Source organism: Mastomys coucha, unplaced genomic scaffold (assembly GCF_008632895.1).
Source record: "Mastomys coucha isolate ucsf_1 unplaced genomic scaffold, UCSF_Mcou_1 pScaffold23, whole genome shotgun sequence".
Classification (NCBI taxonomy): Eukaryota; Metazoa; Chordata; class Mammalia; order Rodentia; family Muridae; genus Mastomys; species Mastomys coucha.
Window position 1 is genome coordinate 112,330,161 of NW_022196906.1, and position 24,433 is coordinate 112,354,593.

The following is a 24,433-nucleotide window of genomic DNA, read 5'->3' on the forward strand; positions in this document are numbered from 1 at the left end:
CTCCCCCTCCCCCCCTCTCTGTCTGAGTCAGGGTCTTCCTATGTAGTGTAGCCCTATGCCCTATCTAGCCTGGAACTCACAGAGGTCAACTAGCCTCAGCCTCCCAGGTGGTGGGTTTAAAGGTGTCTGCCGCCATGCGCCAGTTCTTCCTGTTCTATCCAAAGACTCAGAACTGAATGAATGCCATCCGGGCAGTGGCTTGTGCAGAACCCAGAGTTTCGAAATTTCATATGAGTCTTTGTGAGCAGAGGTCACAGAAATATTCTCTGTTGTGCAAGTGTAGGAGTTCTCAGCAGATGGAAAAGTCTGGGTAGGGAGACAGCTCCTTTGGAGTGCAGTCACGAATATCAAGCACTAGAGGCAGATACTTCTGACCAGGCGGAAAATTGTGCACGTGTGGGCCTCAGCTGTTCTGGAGGCAGGAAATCACTTGAGTTCACAAATTTAAGGCCAGGCTGCATAATACAGCCTGAGTGCTTATTTGTGTTTGAGACAGGATCTCACTGTAGCTCAGACTAGCCTTAGACTCCTTAGTTAGGCAAGAATGACCTTGAACTTCTGGTCCTACTGCTTCTACCTCTGGACGCTGGGATTACAGGTCTACACAATCACACCTAGTTTATGAGGTGCTGAGGTTGGATCCAAGCCCCCTGCATATGCTAGGCAAGCGTTCTACTTCCTCAGCCCCAGATTTTCTTTTTAGACCAACCAACCAACCAACCAACCAACCAACCAACCAACCAACAACCAACCAACCAGCCAACCTACGAACCAACCAATCATGCAGCCAGCTAGCCAATCGACCAACTAACCCACTATCCAAAAACCCTTAGAGAGGATTCTAAATGATTGGGCCACACGACAGTGAATACACTTCTACGTTCCTAGCTCTAGCCTCTCTCACACCAGCTCCTTATTTGACCGCACAGCTGCAAGACCCGCAGCTAGTGTCAGCGCCTACGCTCTTGCGCTCGCGCGTTCACCCACAACGCCTCCATATTGTCCACCGCGGCGCTCCGTAGCAATTCCTCGGCCAGCTCCACGTCGGCCGCGCAGGCGCCCGGGGCACGTTCACCTGCTGCCGTTGTCGCCGCCGCCGCTGACGGGGCTGGATGGGGGGCCGGGGCCAGCCGGGGGCATCCAGAAAGAAGAGACGCGGCGGCGGCGACGCCGACACCCGCACGACGAGCGCCCCGGGGTGCCCGGAAGCTCCACTGGAAGGCGGCGAGGCCCGGGCCCGGCCGCCCCGCGGGTAGAAACGCCGCCGGCCCCTCGCCGCGCCATGTTCAAGAAGCTGAAGCAGAAGATCAGCGAGGAGCAGCAGCAGCTGCAGCAGGCGTTAGCCCCTGCTCAGGTACGCCGCCCCGCTGCGCCGGGGCCCGGGAGGCGGGCTGGCGGGCTCCCGTGACCTTTGACCTCCGCCCCGGGACTGCCCCCCCCCCGCCACCCCCAAACCGTAGCCCAGGAAGGTTTTGGACCTTTCAGCTTGTGTAAGAACCCTGGCCTGGTTTCTCCCAAACTCCGTCCCTGTGCAGCGCGACGGGACCCGACGTGACATTTGACCTCCGAGTTTTCCCCCTAAGGACCGACCAAGTCTGACAGATGGGTGCGATGGGTTCGGGTCCTGCACGGGGGGCTTCTCTGGGAGCTCGTCAGAGACCCTGACTCTGGAGTGGTGACGGAGGCGGGGCAGCCCAGGTCCTTGGTGATATATGACCTCTGACCTCTGCCCCATATATGTCTGGGTTCACTGGACATTGTCCCTGTAAGTCTTCTGTTCCCAAACCCCGATCGAGGCGGAGAGTCGAGCCTTCCGGGGCCAGCCTGCTCGCCGGAGCTGGAGCCGAGGGCGGCGGTCCAGCGACCAAGCCTGTCACGAGTTAGTCACTTCGCATAACTTGGGTGATGGCGGACAGGGCGCAGGGGCAGACACTGAACGGGACGGGCACGGAGCCTGTCTGCAACCTAGCTCTTGCCTTTTCCTGTAGGAAGGTCGTTGCGTTTGTAGGGAGTATGGTTCCGGGTTGGGAAGAGGGGGCGTGTTCGTGTTAGAAACAAACTAACCCACCCCAGCACTCAGGGTTTCAGCCCTGAGGCTGTGAACGACAGGAGGGGAGGGTTTCTGCCACACCTCTCCCCAGTCTTTCTGAATATCAGTGGGTTGAACACGGACTTCTTTACTTTTTATGGTTCCAGAAAAACCTAGAAGCCCGGGGTTCAAGAAAGGTCGCAGTCTGGCTAATTGGGGAGCAGTTTGGGTGTTTAAATATAACGACCCCGCTTTCTGTTTCTAGAAACTTATTCTGAGAAGATTTAGGATGCAAAAAGGTTTAGTTACATGATTTTCTTTTTAATTTGTGTATCTGTGTGTGTGTGTGTGTGTGTTCGCAGCCAGAGGACAACCATGGTGTCATTCCTCATTCCTTTTTATTTTACTATTTAAAAAAGATTTCTGGATTTCTTTCTGTATGTGAGTGTCTTGTCTGTATGCATGGCTGTGTGCTGTGTGCATGCTTTCTGTCCACAGAGGCCAGAAGATGGTGTTGGACCCCAGGGAACTTGAGTAATGCATGGTTGTGAATCATTATGTGGGTTGGTCCTCTGCAAGAGCAACAAGTGCTCTTGACCTCTGAGCCTTCTCTCCAACACACCTCCTGGCCTGGGATTCACCAAATAGGCCGGGCTCTCTGGCCAGCAAACCCAGGGAATCCACCTGTCTGCCTCCTGAGCACTGGAGTACAAGAGTGTGCCACCACATCTGTCTTTTTTAACCTGAATTCTGAGATGGAACTCAGGCAAGCACTTTACCATCTGAACTGTCTTGCTAGCCCTGGCACTGTTTTAATGGTAACACTCTGGAGCCAGTAAAGAATTGGCTGAACACATTTCCACCAGGCAGCTGATTATTATGTAGCGTTAAAAATAAACAGCATTATTTGCTGCACAGCATTATTAACTCCACAGTTTAGTTAGTAGTTGATATGGATTACTTAAGCCTCATAAACCTATGAGGTAGATACTATTCCTCCTGTAGATGAAGATGTGATGAGCCCCAAAGATAACCTAATGGCTACATTGAGTCAGAGCTGCAGACAAGTATTGTTTACATGCAATGGTAGATGTTACAAGAGGCAGATTAAATGCAGCATATGATTCGTGACCCAGTTTTTGTGGCAAAAAGAAATGTATTTTTATAAGTGGCATGGTGGCTCACACCTGTAACCTCAGCATTTGGGAAGTATGAAAGATTTTATATTCAGATCTAGCCTGGGCAACACATCAAGCCCATGTTCCCTAAAACTAAACTAGTAAAAGTGAAAATACAAGTTTAAAAGGATGTGTTGTAAGGTATTAATTAGGATAAACTATTGCTAAGGTATGTAATATACTTTTTCATGTTTAATGTTGAGCTTTTCTCTAAAGTGAGCTGAAGCTCTTCAGTACCAGAGTCTTAGTAACATCAAACTCTCAGGGCTAGCTTGTTAGGGACAGAGTTATGGATTTTATTAGCGATATTATGATACAGGTTTAAGTACAAGGCTTAAGAAAAAGCTGCTCAAAGAAGGAGCTGTGGAAGTAAGATGTGCAGAAGTAAGATGTGTGGAAGTAAGATGTGCCAATTTGTGGACATGGACTCTAAAGGGAGAGGGAGCGCCTCTCCACAGCAGCTGTGTGGACTGTTTTGGTGGCTCTGGAGATGCCGTGGACTTATAATTTGACAAGTGGAAGCAGGAGCCACAGGACTGCTGAGAATTTAGTGTGTGTTCCTCCCTGTGGCTTCTGGTGAAGATTCCTAGGACTAAGGTTTCTGAGGCAGCGCTCCCCCAGCCCACCCCCATTTTAAGTGTCAAGACTTCCACCCCAGAACTAGGGACACACACCTAGAATCTTGAACCTGTGAGGCTGAGGCAGGAGGGTCAAGAGTTTGATTGAGGTCAGTCTGGGTTACAGAGGGAGTGACCTTGTCTCAGAAAAAAAGAAAATTAACCATGTAGACATTTTGATTTACTAGATTTTTCTGGGTCTTTCATGCTAATCATCTTGTTCAAGTCTTTTTTCTTTTCTTTTCTTTTCTTTTTTTTTACAGAAGGAAGTCTTATTTATTTATTTATTTATTTTTGATGGTTCATTTCTGTTAATGAAATCCTGGAACTTGATTTTCTTAGCTGACTAATACCTGTTAGTCCCGTGCAGAGAGCTAGAACCTGTGTCTGTATAGGGACTGGGACTGGGTCATCTAAATGTCCTCACTGACAGCCTAAACAGATGCTCTTGGAAAGATTAAAGTGTCATTAAATACTCTAAGTATGTGTGTCACAGACAGTCAAACCCAGGACCTTGGTGTGCTAGGCCTTCTGTGCTGCTACTGAGCTACCCCCATGAGACAGGAAGGAAACTGAGTGGTTAGGGTACTTAACCTGGAACCTGACCTGGAGTGTGCCAGCGCAGCTTCTCCTGGGGAGCTGGGCCACGTTGTTTTCCTTTGTCAGCGGCTCTAAGCAGTGACTCTAGAGGGTGGCTCACTATCCTGTATCTCCGCAGCTGAGCTTGCACTGGGGCTGCTGACCTGAGACACCTGTGTGTTGAGGAAATCCTGGATCTCCTGAAGGAGTGAGGCGTAGCAGTGTTTCACTGTAGCACTGCAGACCCTGCCCTCCAGACTCATCCTCAGGGAGCGAGCAGAGACTCCCACTCGACACTGCAGACCCCCCTCCAGACTCATCCTCAGGGAGTGAGTGGAGGCTCCCACTCGACACTGCAGACCCCCCTCAGACTCATCCTCAGGGAGCGTGTGGAGGCTCCCCTCCAGACTCATCCTCAGGGAGCGAGTGGAGGCTCCCACTCAACACTGCAGACCCCCCTCAGACTCATCCTCAGGGAGCGTGTGGACCCTCCCCTCCAGACTCATCCTCAGGGAGCGAGTGGAGGCTCCCCTCCAGACTCATCCTCAGGGAGCGAGTGGAGGCTCCCACTCCACACTGCAGACCCCCCTCAGACTCATCCTCAGGGAGCGAGTGGAGGCTCCCACTCGACACTGCAGACCCCCCTCAGACTCATCCTCAGGGAGCGAGTGGAGGCTCCCCTCCAGACTCATCCTCAGGGAGCGAGCGGACCCTCCCCTCCAGACTCATCCTCAGGGAGCGAGCAGAGGCTCCCACTCCACACTGCAGCCCATCATCCAGGCCTTTGGCCTTATCCCCATCTTACTTTGTTAGTGTTACTCTGTCTGAAGCCTCATTGTTCCAGAGAGAAGCCGATGTTCCACTGGCAGTGTAGAGAGACACAGGAGAGCTCATGGCTTGTGAGTTTCTGAGCTTGCCTCTTTATTTTTAAATAAAGATATTCTATTTAAAGCTGGCACATACCTTTTGCTTTAAGACCTGAGGCTTTCTAAGATTCTGGGATGAGCATTGCTTTGTTGTCATGGCAGCGCCACCTTGTGTGGATCCTGGGATTGTGGTACCTCACCCGCGCTGAGTTGTGTGGTGCCAGTGTTCTGGGAACTGCTTGAGACTTATGCTCTGTGGAGGACACCATATGTAGCTTAAAAGTCATATTTAACAGGAAGTTGCCTTATGTTTGGATGGCTGAATTTCACATATTGAAAGACCATTTTTATGAGGTGAAGTATTTATACCATAAGACCGATGGTTCATTTCTGGAACAACCACAGTAGATTGCAAAATGACAAAGATGCTCCACTAAGGGCATGCTGAAAAGTTCCCACTAGTGACTGAAGTGTAGATGTTGTGTGAAAACGAAGTCCAGAGTAGGTAACCCTTCCTTAACTGCAATGTCAAGTTGATTTGCAGTGATTGGAGCAGTGTTGTAATGAGGAAAGGTCTAACAGCCTGTCCCTGGCCTAGGTGTGTGTGTGGGAGGAGTTCCTGAGCAGGTGTGCTGTATGCTGGTGCAAGCCTAAAGCCACACCTGTTCCTTAAAGTGAATCTACGTGGGCAAAGCTTGAGAGGCAGGAGCTTCGTCAGAAGGCTCCTGAGCATCCTGCTAGCGAGAAAACATTTCAAACCCCTCATTTTGGGCCAGGCAGTGGCGGCGCATGCCTAGGACTTGGGAGGCAGAGGCAGGTGGATTTCTGAGTTTGAGGCCAGCCTGGTCTACAGAGTGAGTTCCAGGACAGCCAGGGCTATATAGAGAAACCCTGTCTCAAAAAACCCTCATTTTGAGATTTCTCATACTTGTCTACAGCTCCAACAATTAGAGCAGTCCAGCTCCTAGCGGCAGGCTGTCGTAGATGAGAGGACTTCCTGTAGTAACGAGCTGACCAAAAAACACTGTGAATGTTGCTTCCTTCCCCTACAAAGCTGGGATTAGTTGATTTCAGAAAATTACTAATTCACAATTATTAAACTTCACTGATACCTAAAGAGATTTGAAAATACAGAATTGTACCTGTTTTTCTAACAATTTATTCTCTGGCGTTTGTGAACCTTCCAGGTAATGCAGCCTCTAATACAGTAAATTTAAATATAGTATATCCTACTAATATGAATATTGAAAATTTGTGTTTCTGCTATCTTTAAATCATGCTGTTCAACCTGGGATTAATACTTTTAATTCCTGTTTTTTTAAAGCATAGTTAAAAATATGAAATAGATTGACATATGTGGATTTGAGACTTGGTTGCCAGATAGAGGAGCTTCATGGTTACAGAGATAGCATGGCACAGTGAACGTACTCCAGGTGGCTTGTGTTTAATGGGAATACAGCTTAGAAGCCCGAGACCATTAGAGGAGGGTCTCCAGGATCCCCTCCTCAGTAAGCAGCTATTGGCAGTTGATAGCTGGGGGGAGGGAGGATCCGTGGAGGTTCTTATGGTAGGCTTCTCATACTGCACTGGATGCCTCATATCCGTACACAGGTGGGCAGCCCTGGTTGAGCTTAGAGGGAGCATGGGGAAGGGGAGAAGGAGGGGAAGAGGGAATGGATATGGTCATGTTTCATTATATGTGTGTATAAGTCAAGAATAAAAAAAGAAAAACTCTGTCTTATGATATAAAGTTTGCATGCTGTGAAGACTGGGTGTGCAGCCAGCAGTGGGGTGACTGGCCTGGCTCTGTACCTTGCACTAGTTAAAATAAAAGTTGGTAAAAGTGGTAGAAATATGGTGGCATTATTATTATTATTATCATTATTATTATTTTTTTTTTTACTGTGAGTCCCAGAGGAATTCGAGAGCTAGTCATCTAAAGCGAAGTGGTAAGGTAGACAGGGAGTTAGAAGGTCTGTGTGCTGACCTAGTTCTTGAAGTGTCTAACCTGGGCACGTCATGTAAACATCCTGAGCATCTAATCTTATCAGGAAATTGGGTATGCTATTGTGTGCTCTTTGCACCTGTCAGACCCAGCGTGAGAGACTCCAAGAAGCCATCCGTAGTTGTCAACACTGGCTTTACTTAACGGCCTACAAGATGCTGCTCTGGCTGGTACTTGTGCCTTGCTTGCTGAGATGGGTGCTTCCAGTGTGATGTGTGCTTTATGTGCCTGTGGGAAATTGATAGGGAAGCTTAGAGCAACCCCTGAGAAGCCTCTGATGGGTAACGAAAAGCAAAGGATAGGGGCAGGCACTCAGAGCCTGTCATCCAGAAGGTCCCTGCTTGTTTTCACAGCTTTAGTGCTTCTTAGCCTAAGGCTGCATGGTTCTGTTGGTCAGAGCCAGGTCTCTGTCTGTTATGAGGCTGTCAAGGTGGTGTCCAGGTTCTTTTCTTTCCTTCATGCCCGTGTGGAGTTCAGTCAGTGCTTGTGGAGCTTGAGCTCTCTGTAGGTATTGCAGAGGTGGCTTTCAGCAGTTCTTGCTGTGTGCTCCTGTAGGATTTTGTTTCTGTTGAGCATAGCAAGAGCACACAGGTCTCCAGCCTCGGTCTCCTTCCTATAGACCAGGATTTGAAGGCTTATGTAAGCAGTTAAACTTACCTAGGTAGTTTTTTTTTTGTTTTGTTTTTTTTTTTTTTTTTTTTTTTTTTTTTTTTTTTTAATTTAGAGTAAACTCATTTTCAGCTAAAAATCATGCTTTCAGAACCCCATTTTCCATCTGTGGTAATACAGTTGTAAGAGTGGTATTTTATTCACAGGGCAAGGGTTTGGGCCCTACCACACTAGACCGGCTTTTCTTATATGAGGTTGAGGTTTCTGGTCAGCTGGCAGGCAGTGAAACACGAATGTGAGCCTGGATAGCCGGACAAGTTTTCTTAGCAAATAACCTGCACCCCCAATCCTCATGGAATACAGGGCTTTGTCCATGTTAGCCAAGTGCTCTACCACTGAGAGAGCCCATTAAAGATCCAGGCCCCCAGAGACCACTGCTTCTCCTGTGCCTCTCCTGTGGCTTCCGAGGTGACCAGTGTTGGGCTGCATGCTACCTCGTGCTGGACTTTTCTGGACACGGTGTTTTAGTGCTTATTCTCCATCTGTGTATACCTTTAGCAATTTAAACCACTTTGTTTTGTGTTTATCCACAGTTGATGAAGCCTTCTGATTAGACTCCTAGGAGGCTGAGATGTAAGGCCCATTTTAAAATTCACATTGAGATGTACTTTCTAGTGAGTAAAGGTCTCTCTCTTTAGGCATCTGGTCCTTTCTTGGCACTTGGGCATTTGGAGAGCTGAGTTAATAGCCCAAAGGTTTCTTAGACATTACAGAACCACAGCAGGGGATTGGCTGGTCAAGAGGCATTTTCTCTAGTCAGTAGTACTTTCTAATTGCTTTTCTAACATTTTTTTTTTCTTTTTTTGTTTTTCGAGACAGGGTTCTCTATGTAGCCCTGGCTGTCCTGGAACTCACTCTGTAGACCAGGCTGGCCTCAAACTCAGAAATCCGCCTGCCTCCAAGTGCTGGGACTAAAGGCGTGCGCCACCACTGCCTGGCTCTTTCTAACATTTTATCACCTCAGTCCATCCAGAAGCTTTCCCTTCCTTGTGGCGGCCTCTGTACTATCTCACCCAGCCTTTGCAGCGAGCTTGGTTTGAAAATTGGCCTTAGGTACAAGAAGAGTCACAGATGTAGACTGTGATGCCCCACACTTTACATGGATGCAGAGCGTCCAAAAACTCAGGCCTCCATGCTTATATAGCAGGCACCTTGCCCAGTTCTTCAGTTTCCCTCAGCATGAATGAACGCTGACAGTGGAGTAAACAGGGTTCAGTGGCTTCCCGTTTCAGAACACATAGACGTCATTATGTGTATTCTAGATGCCTAAGCCATTGATAAGATTTATGTCACATTCACCTATTTACCTGTTTAAAAACTTTATGTCCTGGTTTACGTTGTCTTGTCTTGAATGGTAAAGGATATCTTATCCCTTAAGGTGACTTGCATATAGTGGGTTTTAGTGGATTGTGTGCTGATTTTCAGAAGGCACATGTGTTAGAATTCAGTTTAGGCAAGAGGAAGAGGAATTTATTATAAATACTTGGTAGCTGACAATTTCTCCAGGGCTCTGTAGGCTGGACCAATTGCTACACCCTGGACTCTTTGTTTTTTGTATTTTTGAGACAGGGTTTATCTGTGTAGCCCTGGCTGTCCTGGAACTCACTCTGTAGACCAGGCTGGCCTTGAACTCAGAAATCCGCCTGCCTCTGCCTCCCAAGCGCTGGGATTAAAGGCGTGCGCCACCACCGCCTGGCCACCCTGGACTCTTTTTTTTTTTTTTTTAAAGATTTATTTATTTCTTATATATAAGTACACTGTAGCTGTCTTCAGACACTCCAGAAGAGGGCGTCAGATCTCATTACAGATGGTTGTAAGCCACCATGTGGTTGCTGGGATTTGAACTTGAGACCTTCAGAAGAGCAGTCAGTGCTCTTAACTGCTGAGCCATCCCTCTAGCCCCACCCTGGACTCTTAATAAAAATGTTGCAAATACTCACACCTGGCATCAGCATGCCACCACCCACTGCACTGCACTCCCTTGGTGTTTCCAGGTCTGTCCCTATGCTTACTTAAGGGTGACCTTAAACTTTACATGTCTATTTTCTTACTTGTGACTCAGCCTCACGTGGGTGTGCCTAGCCATAGATCTCAGGTTCCCTGTTGCAGATAAACACAGGACTGAGCTAGGAAGTTCCTGAGGCTTTATGAGAGCCGCTTATTGAAGAAAGTTATTAAGCATGGCTATGTAGATGTGTCCTTCTTGTCATTTAAATTCACTCTCAGTTCTACTTTCGACATAAACATTACTCCTGCTCAGAGATGAACGTTCCTGTCTTTTCCAGAGTGGATGGCCAACTGTTTCCACACTGTTCACTCAACATGTGCCCTGATGTGAAGCGCAGCTTACATGTTTGTTTTTCTCTGTGTCTGTGTAGTGCTCGTTTGTATGTATGTGCGTGCTTATGACCTGAGCTCCACCCTGACAGTCAGAGTGTGTTCACATGTAGGCTAGAGCTCCGTTTGTCCACTTGTTTGCCCATGTGGATGACGGGTTCTAAGTAAGTGTTTTTTCTCTGTAAAGCAGTGTAGATGTGAACGTGTAAGGAGGCAGGCAGGAGGTGAGTGAGGCCAGAGCTGTGGGTACAGCAGAGGTCTCCATGCTCTGCTTTCGTACTTTGAGGACAGCTTTCAGCTCACAGTGGATATGACTTCAGATGGCAGGTTTGCTGTTTGTGTCTTTGTTGATGATTTTGGTAACCAGGCTTCTAGCATCTCAGTAACCAACAGAGCTCTGTAAGTAGATTCAGAGAAAGGCTTCTGGCTAGGGAGGTGGGCCCTGCTATGTAACTGTAAATTTCATAGTATTGAATGTTTCAAGGACTTTAAAGTTGAAATTGATAATCTTCTTGTTTTTAATGAACTTAAATTTTTGAATCATTTTGTTTTATAGGAAAGTGACAAAGATAGTAGAGTTTTCATATCCCCTTCCCTGGGCTTCAGTTTCCTAATACTATCACCCTAATGTAACCACGCCCTTATCTTATGTTCTGCTAAAACATTCTGCTAAATTGACGGATAGTCCGCTCAAAGACCTAGTGACTAGCAGCTAATCTTGCAGTTGATTCTGTTGTAGTTTTTCTTTCCTGCTGTTTTAATCTGTCCCTTTCCTGTTTTGAGTTCCTGGGCATGGATTGAGAAGAGACCCTCTTAGGGCACAGTGTCCTGGTCACTGCTTTCTTCTAACTTGTGAAATCATTTTTAAATGTAGGCTTCCTCCAGCTCTTCAACACCAAGGACTAGAAGCAGGACATCTTCATTTACAGACCAGCTTGATGACGTGACACCCAACCGAGAGGTTAGTGCAGCCATCGCCCTGATGCGGAGCTCAGGGAGCTGAGCGCGTGCTGGTTATGGTGACATCCGGGAGGCAGTGTTGGCGAGTCAGTTACTTAGTTTCGTTTATTAATAATTCAGGCCTTTTTCTTTTTTTTTTTAAACACAAATAACAGTTAGTTCTTGCAAACTGTTTCTTGGAGAAAATTAAAGAGGATAGGTATGTTTATTTAATTTATGGAGCTATCAGAATAATTCAGTAACATTTTGTTCAACATAGCATCATATGGAGAAAGGCCCTGTATTTTTAAGCTGGTGGTTAGAAACTAAAAAGTAGCAACAAATTACCTATAACAACTGACATGAAATATTCATCTTTTTTTGTATCTTTTTTTCTGTGAAGTATAATATAAATATAGGAGGTGTGAAGGGCTGGAGAGACCTAGGAGGTGTGGGGGACTGGAGAGACCTAGGAGGTGTGGGGGCTGGAGAGACCTAGGAGGTGTGGGGACTGGAGAGACCTAGGAGGTGTGGGGACTGGAGAGACCTCTCAGTCCAGAACATTTGCTGCTTTTGCATAGGACCTTTGTCTTTGTCCAGGTTGGCTTAATTTTTTTCAAAACCTACTTTAATTTAGGGCTCTTAAACACTTCAACCTTCCTTCTAGCCAACCAACCAGAAGTAGGGGAGAAAGAAGGTTAATAGGAAAAGGTAGTTGTGGACCTGTTAGACATAGTTCTGTGTGGCGATTCTACTCTTTGTAATCAGGATACCAGCAGTCCAGATTCATAGCAAACACCAAACACAAATCAGTAGTGGTGACTCTGCTCGATCCAGCAGGAACAGCTAGGCTCTGCCAAATCTGCACAAGCCATTGGAAGTGGCCAGAATCCGCCAGAACACCATGAGAATTTCTTTAGCATGTTTCTCTTTACAAAGTGAAAACCAGCAAAGAAGTGAGGCCAGCGAAGACCAGTGAAGACCAGCAAAGACCAGCGAAGACCAGGGAAGACCAGCTAAGATAGACCAGCGAAGACCAGCGAAAATAGACCAGTGAAGACAGACCAGCGAAGATAGACCAGGGAAGACCAGGGAAGACTAGTGAAGATAGACCAGCAAAGACCAGGGAAGACCAGGGAAGACCAGTGACACCAGTGAAGACCAGCGAAGAAGCAGCAATGCAAGCATCCTCTTTCCATTTGTGGGTCCTGTTTATATTTTTTGTAAACATCACGTGCCCTCTCAGGTGTCTGTTTTCAGCCAAACATCACGTGCCCTTTCACAAGACAGCTTCCAGAAAAACATCATGTATCATGACTGAGTTGTTAAGGAAACCAAAAATTTCCATTTCAGTTTGGTTTCAAGCACCCACATGGGAACACATACTGTCATCACTCTAGTTTTAGGGCGTCTGGCTCTCTAGGAGGCACTGCCAGAAAGTAGTGGACCTGCCGTCTGCAGTTACGGGTGCTCTTAACCAGTCCTTTTCTAACAGTTACTTTACTTTACTTTATGGCTCATGTGTGTGGCCACATGTTTGTCTGGTACCCATGGAAGCCAAAAGAAGGTATCAGGTCTCCTAGAACTAGAGTTAAAGATGATTGTGAGCCCACCACATGGATGCTAGGAATTGAACTTGGGTCCTCTGGAAGAGCAGCCTATGCTCTTCGCCTCTGAGTCATCCCTCTCTATCCCCTCTTCCCCCGCTCCTGACCCTAAAATACTTACTTATTTTTAGTGTCTGCTTGCATGTATGTAAGTGTATTGTGTGTGGAAATTGCAGTTTGCTTATCTGTTGGGATGGTTGTCTCTTGTGAGCAGCTTTCTCTAGAGGGCCCGATGCCCAGCAGCACTTGAACAGGAGAGAAGAATTTGTTGTTATAGCAACAACTTGGAAGTAAGACAGATATGGAAGTATAAAATCACCTAAAGACTCCTATGGCACCATTTGAGCCCAGGATTTCTGAGGCCATCTAGGGCGTCACAGAGACCCCCTAAGCTTTCTCTCTAAGGACAGGAGAGGCAAGGGCATTGTTTTCTTTTGACTTTCCAGTAGTGGGTGCTGGGCAGGACACATCACAAAGGTGTGGGCTAAAGAGGGCATAAAACTGTGTCCTGCAAGAGGCCAGTAAGTGAGTTTAGCAAGTCAATGCAGATAAGAAATTAATTTATATTATATTTCCATGGAATAATAATTTTCAGACACCCCAAAGTGAATTTGCAGACAGAGGACGGTGTTTAACAAAATCTGTTTATGATAGAAAAAGAGTAGGAGAGGGAGGAAGCTCACTCACATGGTAACAGGGTTCAGTTACCCACAGCTAGCCTCATATTAAAAATGTTTATTACTATATCTATTTTGTGGGTGTGGGGTGTATGTGTGCACATCATAGTGTGCATGTGTAAGTCAGAGGACAGCTAGAGTCTAGTTCTCTATTCCACAATGTAGGTTCAAGGGTTGAACTTGGGTCTTTGTCTGGTGAGCTATTTTGACCCGAGAAGCTCAATCGGCCACGTGGCAGGCATCCGTAGTCCCACACAGTTCTTCTGTGTGTACTGAGGAGGATCACGGCTTTATCTGTCAGCCTGTGGACTGAGACACTTGTAATTGATTTTTGATGTTGCAGTTCAATCTCCTTGCTTCCTGTAGGACTCATCTGATTGCGCACCACTTCTCCTGTGTGGCGTGACTTGTTTTTGAAGATTCTCGTGTGCTCACAAGGGATACTCCTCAGCAGTTGCTCCTTTGCTTGTTGGTTTCTGATTTTGTTATCAGGATGCACTGACTTCATAGAACAAATCAGTACTCTCCTTTTGTATTTTTTAGAAACATTTGAGAAGAGTTTGATCTGGTCTTGGGTTGTTGTAACTGCCTTCATTCCCTCCCACTTCCCTGCCCCTGATATTCCTTAATGCATGGAAGTGTTTTGATCACTAATTTAATCTATAGCCTTATTCAGATTTATTCAGGTTCTTTTTTGTTTCTTCCTGTCAATTTTGAAAAGTTGTTTGCATTCCATCTAAATGATCTTATGTCAGCAGTAAGTGTTCTCACTGTCTTGTTTTCTTTTCTACCTCGGCTAAGGGTTTGTTTCTTTTGAAAAATTACCTCTCTTACACCTTCTGGTTTGGTGATGAACATTTTCAGAATAGGGGTGGCAAGTAATGTTTGAAGTCTTATTTTTCTCAAGTCTTAGGCACCCTGAGTGAACCCTCTTGCAGTCCATATTGGATCATTTTTCTCTACCTTTTTATAACTTGGTGTTTCTGTTGGGGCCAGAGAAAGTCACGTGAACTTGCTTTTGTTTGTAAAGTTTGTGTGTGAAGTAGAGCTGGCCATGTAGACAGGAGAGCCTCAGCTGGGGTCTTGGATGTGAGCGACATGACTCAACTCCTTCAGTCTACGCACGTCAGTCTCTCCTGCAGTTGTGCAGTCTCAGCCCCTTGTTCAGGCATGCGTGTTCTGAGTAAGGACACGTGCCTTCAGTTGGCCCTTCAGACGTCAGTGTCTCCGTGAGGTGCGAGAGGGGTCACCAGCTTCTGAGGCCCTGAGCTCCTTAGTACAGCTCCCCCACTATCCTGTGTGAGAGATGGCAATCAGATTTGTGAATAAAAATGAGAAAAGACTATGAATAAAACAAAATTTAAAAGTTTCTTGGGATTAGTGATGGTTTCTTAGGGAATTTCAGAGATGCCTTGGCAAAAGCTGCTGGCTGTAGAAGCAGTTGGTCATATTGCCTGCTCTGCTGCTGAGCCTTCGCCTGGGCAACTTGTGGTCCTATCATCCTTTCTTATGTGCCATAGACACAGACATAGAAATGAAGATTTTAAAGTGTCAACTGGCCAGACCCGGAGCTCCCGGGGACTGGACCACCAACCAATAAAGAGTACGCATGGAGGGACCCATGGCTCTGGCCTCATATGTGGCAGAGGATGGACTTGTTGAACATCAGTGGGAGGAGTGGCTCTTGGGCCTGAGGGTGTTCGATGCCCCAGTGTATGGGAATGCCAGGGCGAGAAGACAGGAGTGGGTGGGTGGGTGAGGGAGCACCCTTATAGAGGCAGGGGATGGGATAGGGGGTTTCTGAAGGGGAGACCTGGAAAGGGGAAAACATTTGAAATGTAAATAAAGAAAATATCCAATAAAAAAGAGAGAAAAAGGAAAAAAAATCCGCTTAAAAAAAAAAAGAAATGAAGAATTTCTTTTTTCTCTTTTGTCATTGAGGGATATGTAGACACCAGTAGGCCAAGAGGGGCTGAAATCATCTGTGGGAGGCTTGGAGTTCAGATCAGAGGCAGCTGTTTACAAGGGCAGCTGTAGGAGTGGAAACCTACAGTGCAGTTCTGTCAGCTCCCCAGGGAGAGCCTTGCTGGAGCTGCCTAGGAGCCAGGTAGAGGCGTGTCCTCAAGTCTCCCACTGGCTGATGAGAGACTGAACGGGGAAATGTTCTGTGTTGGTAAGTCAGAGCGTGCGCAGTGGGCCGCAGCTGCACCTTGGGTGGCTCTCTTAGCTGCAGTAGTTAGCTGCTGCCTAGCGCTGTCCAGGGCTCTCTGCGCTTGTCATGGGACACTTCTGTCCTTGGGGAGGCCTCATGATGAAGGACTAAGTCACACCTGTTGGGCTTAGTGGCTAAGCTTGCCATGGAATCTGACCTAAGCTGGAGCCTTGGTAATCAGATTAAGTGGGTGAGAAGGGAGGTCCCAGAAGGAATGGCAGATGCTCGCCTCTGGATGAGCCTGTAAGGGAGTGCTTCTCAGCCTTCCTAATGCTGCAGCCCTTTAGCACATTCCTCATGCTGTGGTGACCCCCGACCAGAATATTATTTATTTTACAGCTTCATAACTGTAATTTTGCTACTGTTATGAATTGTAACATAAATCTGTGATTTCCAATGGTGTTAGACCACCCTTCCTAAAGGGTCTTTCAACAGCCCAAATGGGTTGTAACCTACAGGTTAAGAACTACCACTGTAAAGAAAAAATTTAAAACACCAAGAAATTAGGAACAAATTAGACGCTAAGGTATGAGTTTATTCTAGATGAACTTAAAATAGCAGAGTGGTCTAGAATGTTAGAATGAGACAAGCGAAGAAATTCTTTTTTTTTTTTTTTTTTTTTTTTTTTTTTTTTGGTTTTTCGAGACAGAGTTTCTCTGTATAGAACTGGCTGTCCTGGAACTCACTCTATAGACCAGGCTGGCCTCGAACTCAGAGATCCACCTGACTCTGCCTCCCAAGTGCTGGGATTAAAAGTGTGCGCCACCACCGCCTGGCTAGAAATCATTTTCTTAAAATTAGCAGAATATTATGAGAAAAAAACTTAGCCCAAACAAAATTACACTAAGTAGTAATAAAAAAGAAAAGAATTAGAAATTCTAAGGGAAAATGAATGAATTCAGAAAAGATATTGCCCATCCTACCACAGACAGACGCAGATGTGGAAGGGATGGCTACAGGAGGTACACATGCTAGGTTGAAATCCTTCAAGGTAATCCAGGGGTTCAGATGGTGACAGGAATGCAGGGACATAGGGCCACACAGTGTCTGCTCACTGATGGCTTCACTGTGGACCACATAGAAGAGGTGAGCTAGGTTTTAGCGATTTTAGATTAGACGTTGATATAATGTTTAGAATTTAGTATAGTAAGTTCCTGGAGTCTATCCTAGGAATACTAATCATCAATATTGAAAAAAAAAAACAGCTTTAAAAAAGTCTGTACTTAGGGCTTAGAAGGCAGCTTAGCTGGTGAGATGCTTGCTGTAGAAGCATAGAGACTTAAGCTTGAGCATCCAGCACCCACGTCAGAAACCAGGCGTGAGGGCGGTTACGTGTGATCCAGACTGGGGAAGCAGAGGCTGGAGGATCCCTGGAGCTTGCTGGCTGGCCAGTCCTCCAAAGTTGTTAGGGTTCAGTTTCAGTGAGAGACCCTGTCTCAAGAAACAGATTGAGAGCAACAAAGGCAGACATTGAATGCTAATCTCTCTGGTCTTCACATTAATCCACATGCTCACATGCATACACACACACATGTATAGCACAACATCTTAAAATTTAAAAAAATTTAAATTTAATTTTGTCTTAGTCCAGTACAGTTACCGCTAACTAATTCAGTAAAAGGGAACAAGGAACAAGAGAGTCGGTGGTCCAGAGTCATCCCTGGCTACACAGCAAGCTCGAGGCCAACCTGAGCTACCTGAGAGTGTGCATTAAAACAGCAACCAGTCCAAATAAACCAAAAGTTTGTCTGTCTATAGTCATGATGGTCTCTAATGTAGCACTAGGTGAAGAACTAATGAATGCTTTAGTCAGTGTCTGTAGCCTTAGAGTCCTGAGGGAAAATATGTATGTTTTAGAACTTTTGCACATACTTATTTTCAGACATGCCCTTTACAGGACAGATAATTTATTTTATATTATGCAATGTGGCATATAGTGTATTATAAATCATAGAATATTTTATACCTTATTATATACTTTTCTTAAAACTGTAATCAATATTTCACTGGATTAATTTTTTTTTTTTTGGTTTTTCGAGACAGAGTTTCTCTGTGTATGTAGCCTTGGCTGTCCTGGAACTTACTCTGTAGACCAGGCTGGCCTCGAACTCAGAAATCCACCTGCCTCTGCCTCCAGTGCTAGGATTAAAGGTGTGTGCCGCCACTGCCCAGCTGGATTAATTTTTTAGCATTTTCATTTTGTGGGTTGGGGATTTAGCTCAGTGGTAGAGCGCTTGCATAGCAAGCGCAAGGCCCTGGGTTCAGTCCTCAACTCTGGAAAAAAAAAGTGGCATTTTCATTTTGTAATAATTATATATGCATAAGAGATTATAAAAAAAAGGCTTGTATACCCTCTCTACAGTTTCCTCAAATAGTAGCATCCTGTATCCTTACTCTGTGATGTCCTAAAGGCAGTTACCATTGAGAAGTTTGTGACAGAGTTCCTATTTAGGTCTCATGGACTGACCGTGTGTGCTTGCGTAGGTGTTAGTAATCTGTGCAGTTTTACACATGAATAGACATGCAATCTCTACCATCTGAGGGTCTGGGGTGGAGCCTTGCTGTGTAAGTGTGAGAGCTGTAGGGTGGGTCTCCAGAACTCACACAAAAGCCAGGCAAGTCTGGTGGCTGCCTGAAATCTCAACCCCTGGCAGACCAAGTTGGGATGCCTGTGTAGTCTGGCTAGCTGTAGATTAGCAGGAACTGGTAAGCTCCAAGCTCTGAGAGAGATCATGCTTCCGTAGATAGAGTGGAAAGAGATCAGGAAAGACAACTGATGTTAACATGCACCTGCAAAGGAATCATTTCAAAATAAAACTTGGTATATATCTAGTTCATGATTGTTGCTATTTTGATGTAATAGGTTCTGAAAGAAAACGCACAAAAGAATATGTATTAAAAGAACTAGTCTTATAGATTTTATTTCAGAAATTTCTTATGTATGTATTTTTGTGCATATAAATGTTAAAGTTTTTTGTATGTGTTTTATCATTTCTGTTTGCTTCATTGCTGTCATTTTAAGTATCTAAAGAATCCATCTTAGTGTTTATAAATGCTATGCTAAGGGTTTGTGTCATTTACATTTATCTTTAAGCCACTTTTACTAAGGTATGATTGACATAAGAGTTAACTGTATTGGTGTATCTAGTGAGATGAGGAGGACCGTGGAAGCTGGCAACCCCAGCCCCATCCCCTCCTGAAGTTCCCTCCTTCATTATCTTGCTGTTGCTGCTGCTCCTGAGGAGGAGGGGAGTGGTGTCTAAGTAGGAGCCTCCTAGAACAGTTGGAGCGTGCAGTGTTGCTGGCTGTGGTCATTGTTCTCTGTAGATCTTCAGGGTCCTTCATCGCACCACTGACCCTCTGCACTTTTGTGCATTGTTTATGTTAGAATGAACTTTATACCATGTTGCCAGGTATATTGCGTGCCATGATGCCTTTCCGTTAGCAAGTGGCTTCCAGGTTGTCCTTTGAAGTCTTAATCATCCCATTCTAGGTCCGTCCCAGCAGCTTTCAGTTTCTTGGGGGTGGGTGTTCATCATGATGGTAGCTGTAGTATTGAATGTTGTCATGTTGTGCTTTGAGATCATGCTATGATTTGTATTTCATCATTTGTTTTGTTTTGTACCTCTGCTTGTCACACTGACTGAGACAGCTCCTAGCCGGGATGGTAGCAGAGCCTGCCTTCCTCTCTGAATACACTATCTTTGCTTTGGATTCCTCCAAACAGCCCCACACACAGACTGGCAGTGTGGTGAGTCCTTGCACCGCTTTCTGCATTCCCTTGTGGGAATCACCATGTTTGGGCGGCTGTAGCACCAAGTCTCATGTGGCTGATCACTTACATTCCCTCAGAGTGGCTTCAGGGTTGTGTTGCTAACCTTCTAAAACCTCAGAATGAGTTGCTGAGTTTTGTGTCCAGCTGCTTGCTGGTAACTAACTGCACTGCAGTAACACTCCCCTTCCACTAATGTAATGTGATAGGACTGCCGCTTACGTTTTGTCTCTTGGAAATGTTTGCTCATACTGGAACAACCCAGTATACGTGGTTAGAAATCTGTTTTACTGTTGGGAGAAGCCTAGAGTGTTAGAGATACGACTGGCATTTTTTAAGGAAAATAATGTGTTTTGTAAATAAAAAATTAACAGCATTGCAGAGGTAGGTGGATTCTATTATAGCATGTTCATTTTTTTTTTTAAATTTATTTATTATTATAATGAAGTACACTGTAGCTGTTCTCAGACACACCAGAAGAGTGGTCAGATCTCATTACGGGTGGTTGTGAGCCACCATGTGGTTGCTGGGAATTGAACCTCAGGACCTCAGAACCTCAGAATTGGTGTAACTTGGTAGCTGGTAGTAGAAGCAGAGCATTTTTGTTCTTATACCAAGTATGTGAGAAGGCTCGGTGTCCGTAGAGCCAGGCGTGGTCTTCAGGGCTAGTTTTAAACTTGGGTCTAGTGAAGAAAGCAGCTCAGGTGAAGATGCATTGTGAAGTGACATTTAGAAAGCTGTTGTCTCTGTGGCTCTGGCTACAAGGAACACTTGCTGTTCACAAAGGTTCAGAGCTGACTCAGGTCTCAACGACACAGGTTTACAAGTTTACTTGAAAGAAAGAAAGGGCGGAGAGGTAAAGAAAGACAGACTACGTATTGCATTTAGGAGTCATGTGAATCTAAAAGGCAGCACACTTTTCATGAGTGTAGACTGCAAAATTATTATCTTCAATTTCTGTTCTATTGTAAAGAAATGCTATAAGGTAAAAAGGAGTACTTTAAATTATTTAGAATAAACTTCAGAAGACTAGAAAGACTATATAAATTTTATGTTTATGATTAACAATTTACATCTCTGTGAGACAAAGGGAAATTATAGAATAGTTATTTGGTATAATAACAATTTAGTAGGGATTAATTACAAGTTCATCAAGAACTGAATTTTCCTTAATTTACTTTTTTAAAGGTTTTACTTTATTTATTGGGGGCAGGCAGGATTTCTATTATTAGCTCTGGCTGTCTTGGAACTTGCTATGTAGGCCATGCTAGCCTCAAACTTACAGAGATCCTCCTTCTTTCCAAGTGCCAGGATTAAAAGCACATGCCACCCTACTGGGGCTTAATTTAGTTTTTAAAACATATTTATCTCTTTACTTAAAACAAAACAAAACAAAACAAAAGAGCTGTATCCTTACTGCCCAGGTACCAAAAGCAAGGGTTATAGAAAGATTGAAAAGAAGTATAGTTGAGCTGATTGCAGACAAATGAAAAAACTTAATTGAAGCCAAGTTTGGCAGAGAAACAAAGCTGCAGAGCATCCAGTCATCTGAGCAGGTTTCTGTTGTCCGAGAATTCCCTCCAGAAAAAGTGTTGGTGACCTGGAGTGTCAGTGTCAGAGGAGGGTGAGTTCTTCCCACCTGTCTGGGAGGAGGACCCTGAGAGCTCTTATGCTGAAGGAATTCTAGGATGGAACCAGCGCCTGCTGAGTGTCAGGCCCAGGGCACAGGAGAGTATGTCCTTCCCTCTGAGAGCTGCTGCTTTATCGTAGAGACATAGATGGCCGAGTGTGTGTGTCCAGGATAAAGGCATCTAAGTGTTGGAGAAGAAAATATGCAGCATAGAGTGTGTTGGCTCTGCAGGGGAGCCAGATGGGGCGTCAAAGCAAGGGTGGAGAAAGCTGAGCATGGAATGCAGCAAAAAGGAGGACTCTGTTGCTAGTGGCAAAAATCTCAGGCTCTGCTGACTCAAGTTTACATGGTATGTTAGGCCAGTGCTCCTTAGCTGTACTCTACTTACTTGGCTATGTAATAAAGTATTTATAAGTAAAAATATTTTCCAGGCTGGTCATGGTTATGCATGCCTGTAATTTCAATACTCAGGAAGTGAAGGAGGGAAGATCAGGAGTTCAGGGCCAGCCTCAACAGTTTAATGAATTTAAGACCAATTTGGACTTTGTGAGACTCCATCTCAAAACAACTAAGCAAACAAAAGTCCAAAGAAAAGAAAGTTTTTAAGCATTGTTTTGAGTATTCTATGCTGTAAGCTTGACTGTGATGTTTAAGAAGCTGCAAAGCCACAGTTGTACATCAGGTCATTCCCTTCAAGCAGAGCCACAGTTGTACATCAGGTCATTCCCTTCAAGCAGAGCGTGTGCCTCGCTGCCACTGCCCCCCCCCCCCCCCCATTTTACAAAGCCACAGCTGTACATCAGGTCATTCCCTTCAAGCAGAGCGTGTGCCTCGCTGCCACTGCCCCCCCCCCCCATTTTACAAAGCCCTTTCAGACTTTTCTTCATAATTTAAAATGTATTTTGATCTCACAATATATCATTATAGTGCTATGTAAATAATATGTTATATTTATACATTGTAATTGAAATGGTGGTGAACAAGAAGGTAAGGTAGTTCCTATGTTCTCCCAATCCTTTTTCCTACGTAATTATAGATATATATTATATATTATGTACGTATATATGTATGTGTGTGTATGTATGTATGTATGTATGTATGTAATGTATATGAGTACACTGTTGCTGTCTTCAAACACACCAGAAGAGGGCATCAGATCCCATTACAGATAGCTGTGAGCCACCATGTGGTTGCTGGGAATTGAACTTAGGACATCTGGGAGAGCAATCAGTGCTCTTTGTTTGTTTGTTTGTTTGTTTGTTTTTTGTTTTTTTGAGGCAGGGTTTCTCTGTGTAGCCCTGGCTGTCCTGGAACTCATTCTGTAGATAAGGCTAGCCTCGAACTCAGAAATCCACCTGCCTCTGCCTCCCAAGTGCTGGGATTAAAGGCGTGCACCACCACTGCCCGGCCAGTCAGTGCTCTTAACTGCTGAGCCATCTCTCCAGCCCCCTTTGTAGTTTTAAAGAAGTGTCTTAGATAGATGGAAATTAACTTACTTTAGAGGGAAGAGAAGGTGCTTTAAAAGTTTAAGGAAAAATTGAAGCGTATTATAAATTAGAAATAGTGTCACTATGTGAATGTTGCCTCTCAGCACATGTCCATCATCCAGTGTTAACAGTTCATAGCTCCTATCCGTCTTTGGCAGCCATTGCCCCCCATCTCATACCTCATGGCCACATTGCTTCCAGCCTCCACATACACACATCCCTCACTTTGGATATTTTCAAGAAATTAAAGCCTAAAGCTGGAGTGGTGGTGCACATTTGTAACCTAAGACTTGAAAACTGAGGCAGGAGAGGATCCTATGAACTTAGATGTTTAAGACTAGCCAGGGCAACTCAGCGAGGTCCTGTTTCATAAAACAAGGATACCGAAGAAATCCTTCATTTGTAAATATTTTGCTTTCTTTCCTGAAAATAAGGCTAAATCATATGACACAACAAGTTTATAATACCAAAGATTAACTTTTATTATTAAATACTTAGTTTATCTTGAGAAACTTGAGAATACTTTAGACAAGCATCCATTTCTCCTTTGATCTTCCCTTGGGTTTCCTGTAAAGGAAGAGGGAGCCACATGCCCGACTCCAGGGGCAGTGGCTCATGCTGTGCATGAGTGGTGCAGTGCTGCTGTGGGTCTCTATGAGCCCAGTGAGAAGTAGAGCAGTGCACAGAACCGAGTTCTGAAGCTCAAAGACTCCTAGGCATATCTCTGCAGTCCACAGCAGGAGGTCACCAGTGAGTCTTCCTTGGAGCGTTCATCTCACCAACATAAGGAAACAAAAAGCCAGTATGTGTGGAAGAAATTTTCATTAGAATTTTTCTAAAAATGTTGATGCTGGTTTCATTTAAATTGCTGGCTTCAAGTGAATGAGGCATTTCAATTTTTAATTTATTTTTATTTTTTGTAACTGCCCAGATAATTTTAATTTGAATGTGGTTTTACTGCAGAGAGCGGTGGACATGACTTCCTTTGGATAGTTTCTACTTTAGTGAACACTGCTGATTGCCTCTCTGTTGATTGTTGTCATGGAAACTAAATTGGGAGCATAGGGCTTGAAGAGGTGTGGGATTAGCTTGAAATAAATTTGCTACTCATTAATTTTTGCTATTGATGTCATGTTTTATAGTAAAGTGATTTTCTAAAATACTTAACCACACTACTTTTGCCCTGCATGAAAATATTCTAATAAGCAATTACTAATCTTGTTCAATAGATAAAAGTGTCTTAATAGTTTGTTTTTAACAGTTTTAAAACTTTAGTTTACAGTTCGCTTTTTTAATGATGTTTTTTCTTGTTCTTAGAATGCATCAAGTCAAGCAGCAAAATCTCCAGATGGTGTTAATAGAGATGAATCATCCTCTTCTCAGGTTTGCTATGTACTTACAAATGTCAGTCCTTTCACTGTGTGGCCTGTCTGTTGTTACTATTGTGTGGCTGGCTGGAAGGGTGCTGTCACATGCTAAGTGCTGAAAGTCTTGCTCTGAGACCACATGGATCGTTGCTCGTGTAAAGCAGTTACTGTTCCCATTTACAGATGAAGGCATGCTGCAGAGGGAGCCTTTTGCCATAACTTCCTCTCTCCATCCGTTTAAAAGCGCCCCCTTCATGCCACTTTACAAACATAGGTTGGCCTTCAGGAAATCACATCTCTGTTCTACTATGTTCTATCAGTAGAGTGGTAGCTATACCGAAAAGTCCTAGCCTGACAATTTTCTTTTATAGTGTCTGCTATCAGCTATACTGAGTGTACTGGCTAGTTTTGTGTGTCAACTTGACACAGGCTAGAGTTATCACAGAGAAGGGAGCTTCAGTT

At 44.8% G+C, this 24,433-nt stretch overlaps 1 protein-coding gene across 8 annotated transcripts in view; it reads left to right on the forward strand.

The window, feature by feature from the left end:
- The first annotated feature begins 1,047 nt into the window (after window positions 1-1,047).
- Window positions 1,048-24,433, forward strand: part of Golga4 (golgin A4) — an 83,636-nt gene continuing 60,250 nt past the window's right edge. For 4 of the 8 annotated variants that reach the window (XM_031345852.1, XM_031345854.1, XM_031345853.1 and 1 more), the window contains exons 1-4: window positions 1,048-1,354; window positions 11,155-11,241; window positions 19,368-19,466; window positions 23,922-23,987. In XM_031345852.1, coding sequence (XP_031201712.1) covers window positions 1,283-1,354; window positions 11,155-11,241; window positions 19,368-19,466; window positions 23,922-23,987 — 324 coding nt within the window. In that variant the 5' untranslated portion in view covers window positions 1,048-1,282. The remainder of the gene's footprint in view (window positions 1,355-11,154; window positions 11,242-19,367; window positions 19,467-23,921; window positions 23,988-24,433) is intronic. The other 4 variants (XM_031345857.1, XM_031345859.1, XM_031345858.1 and 1 more) reach the window with 3 other exon arrangements.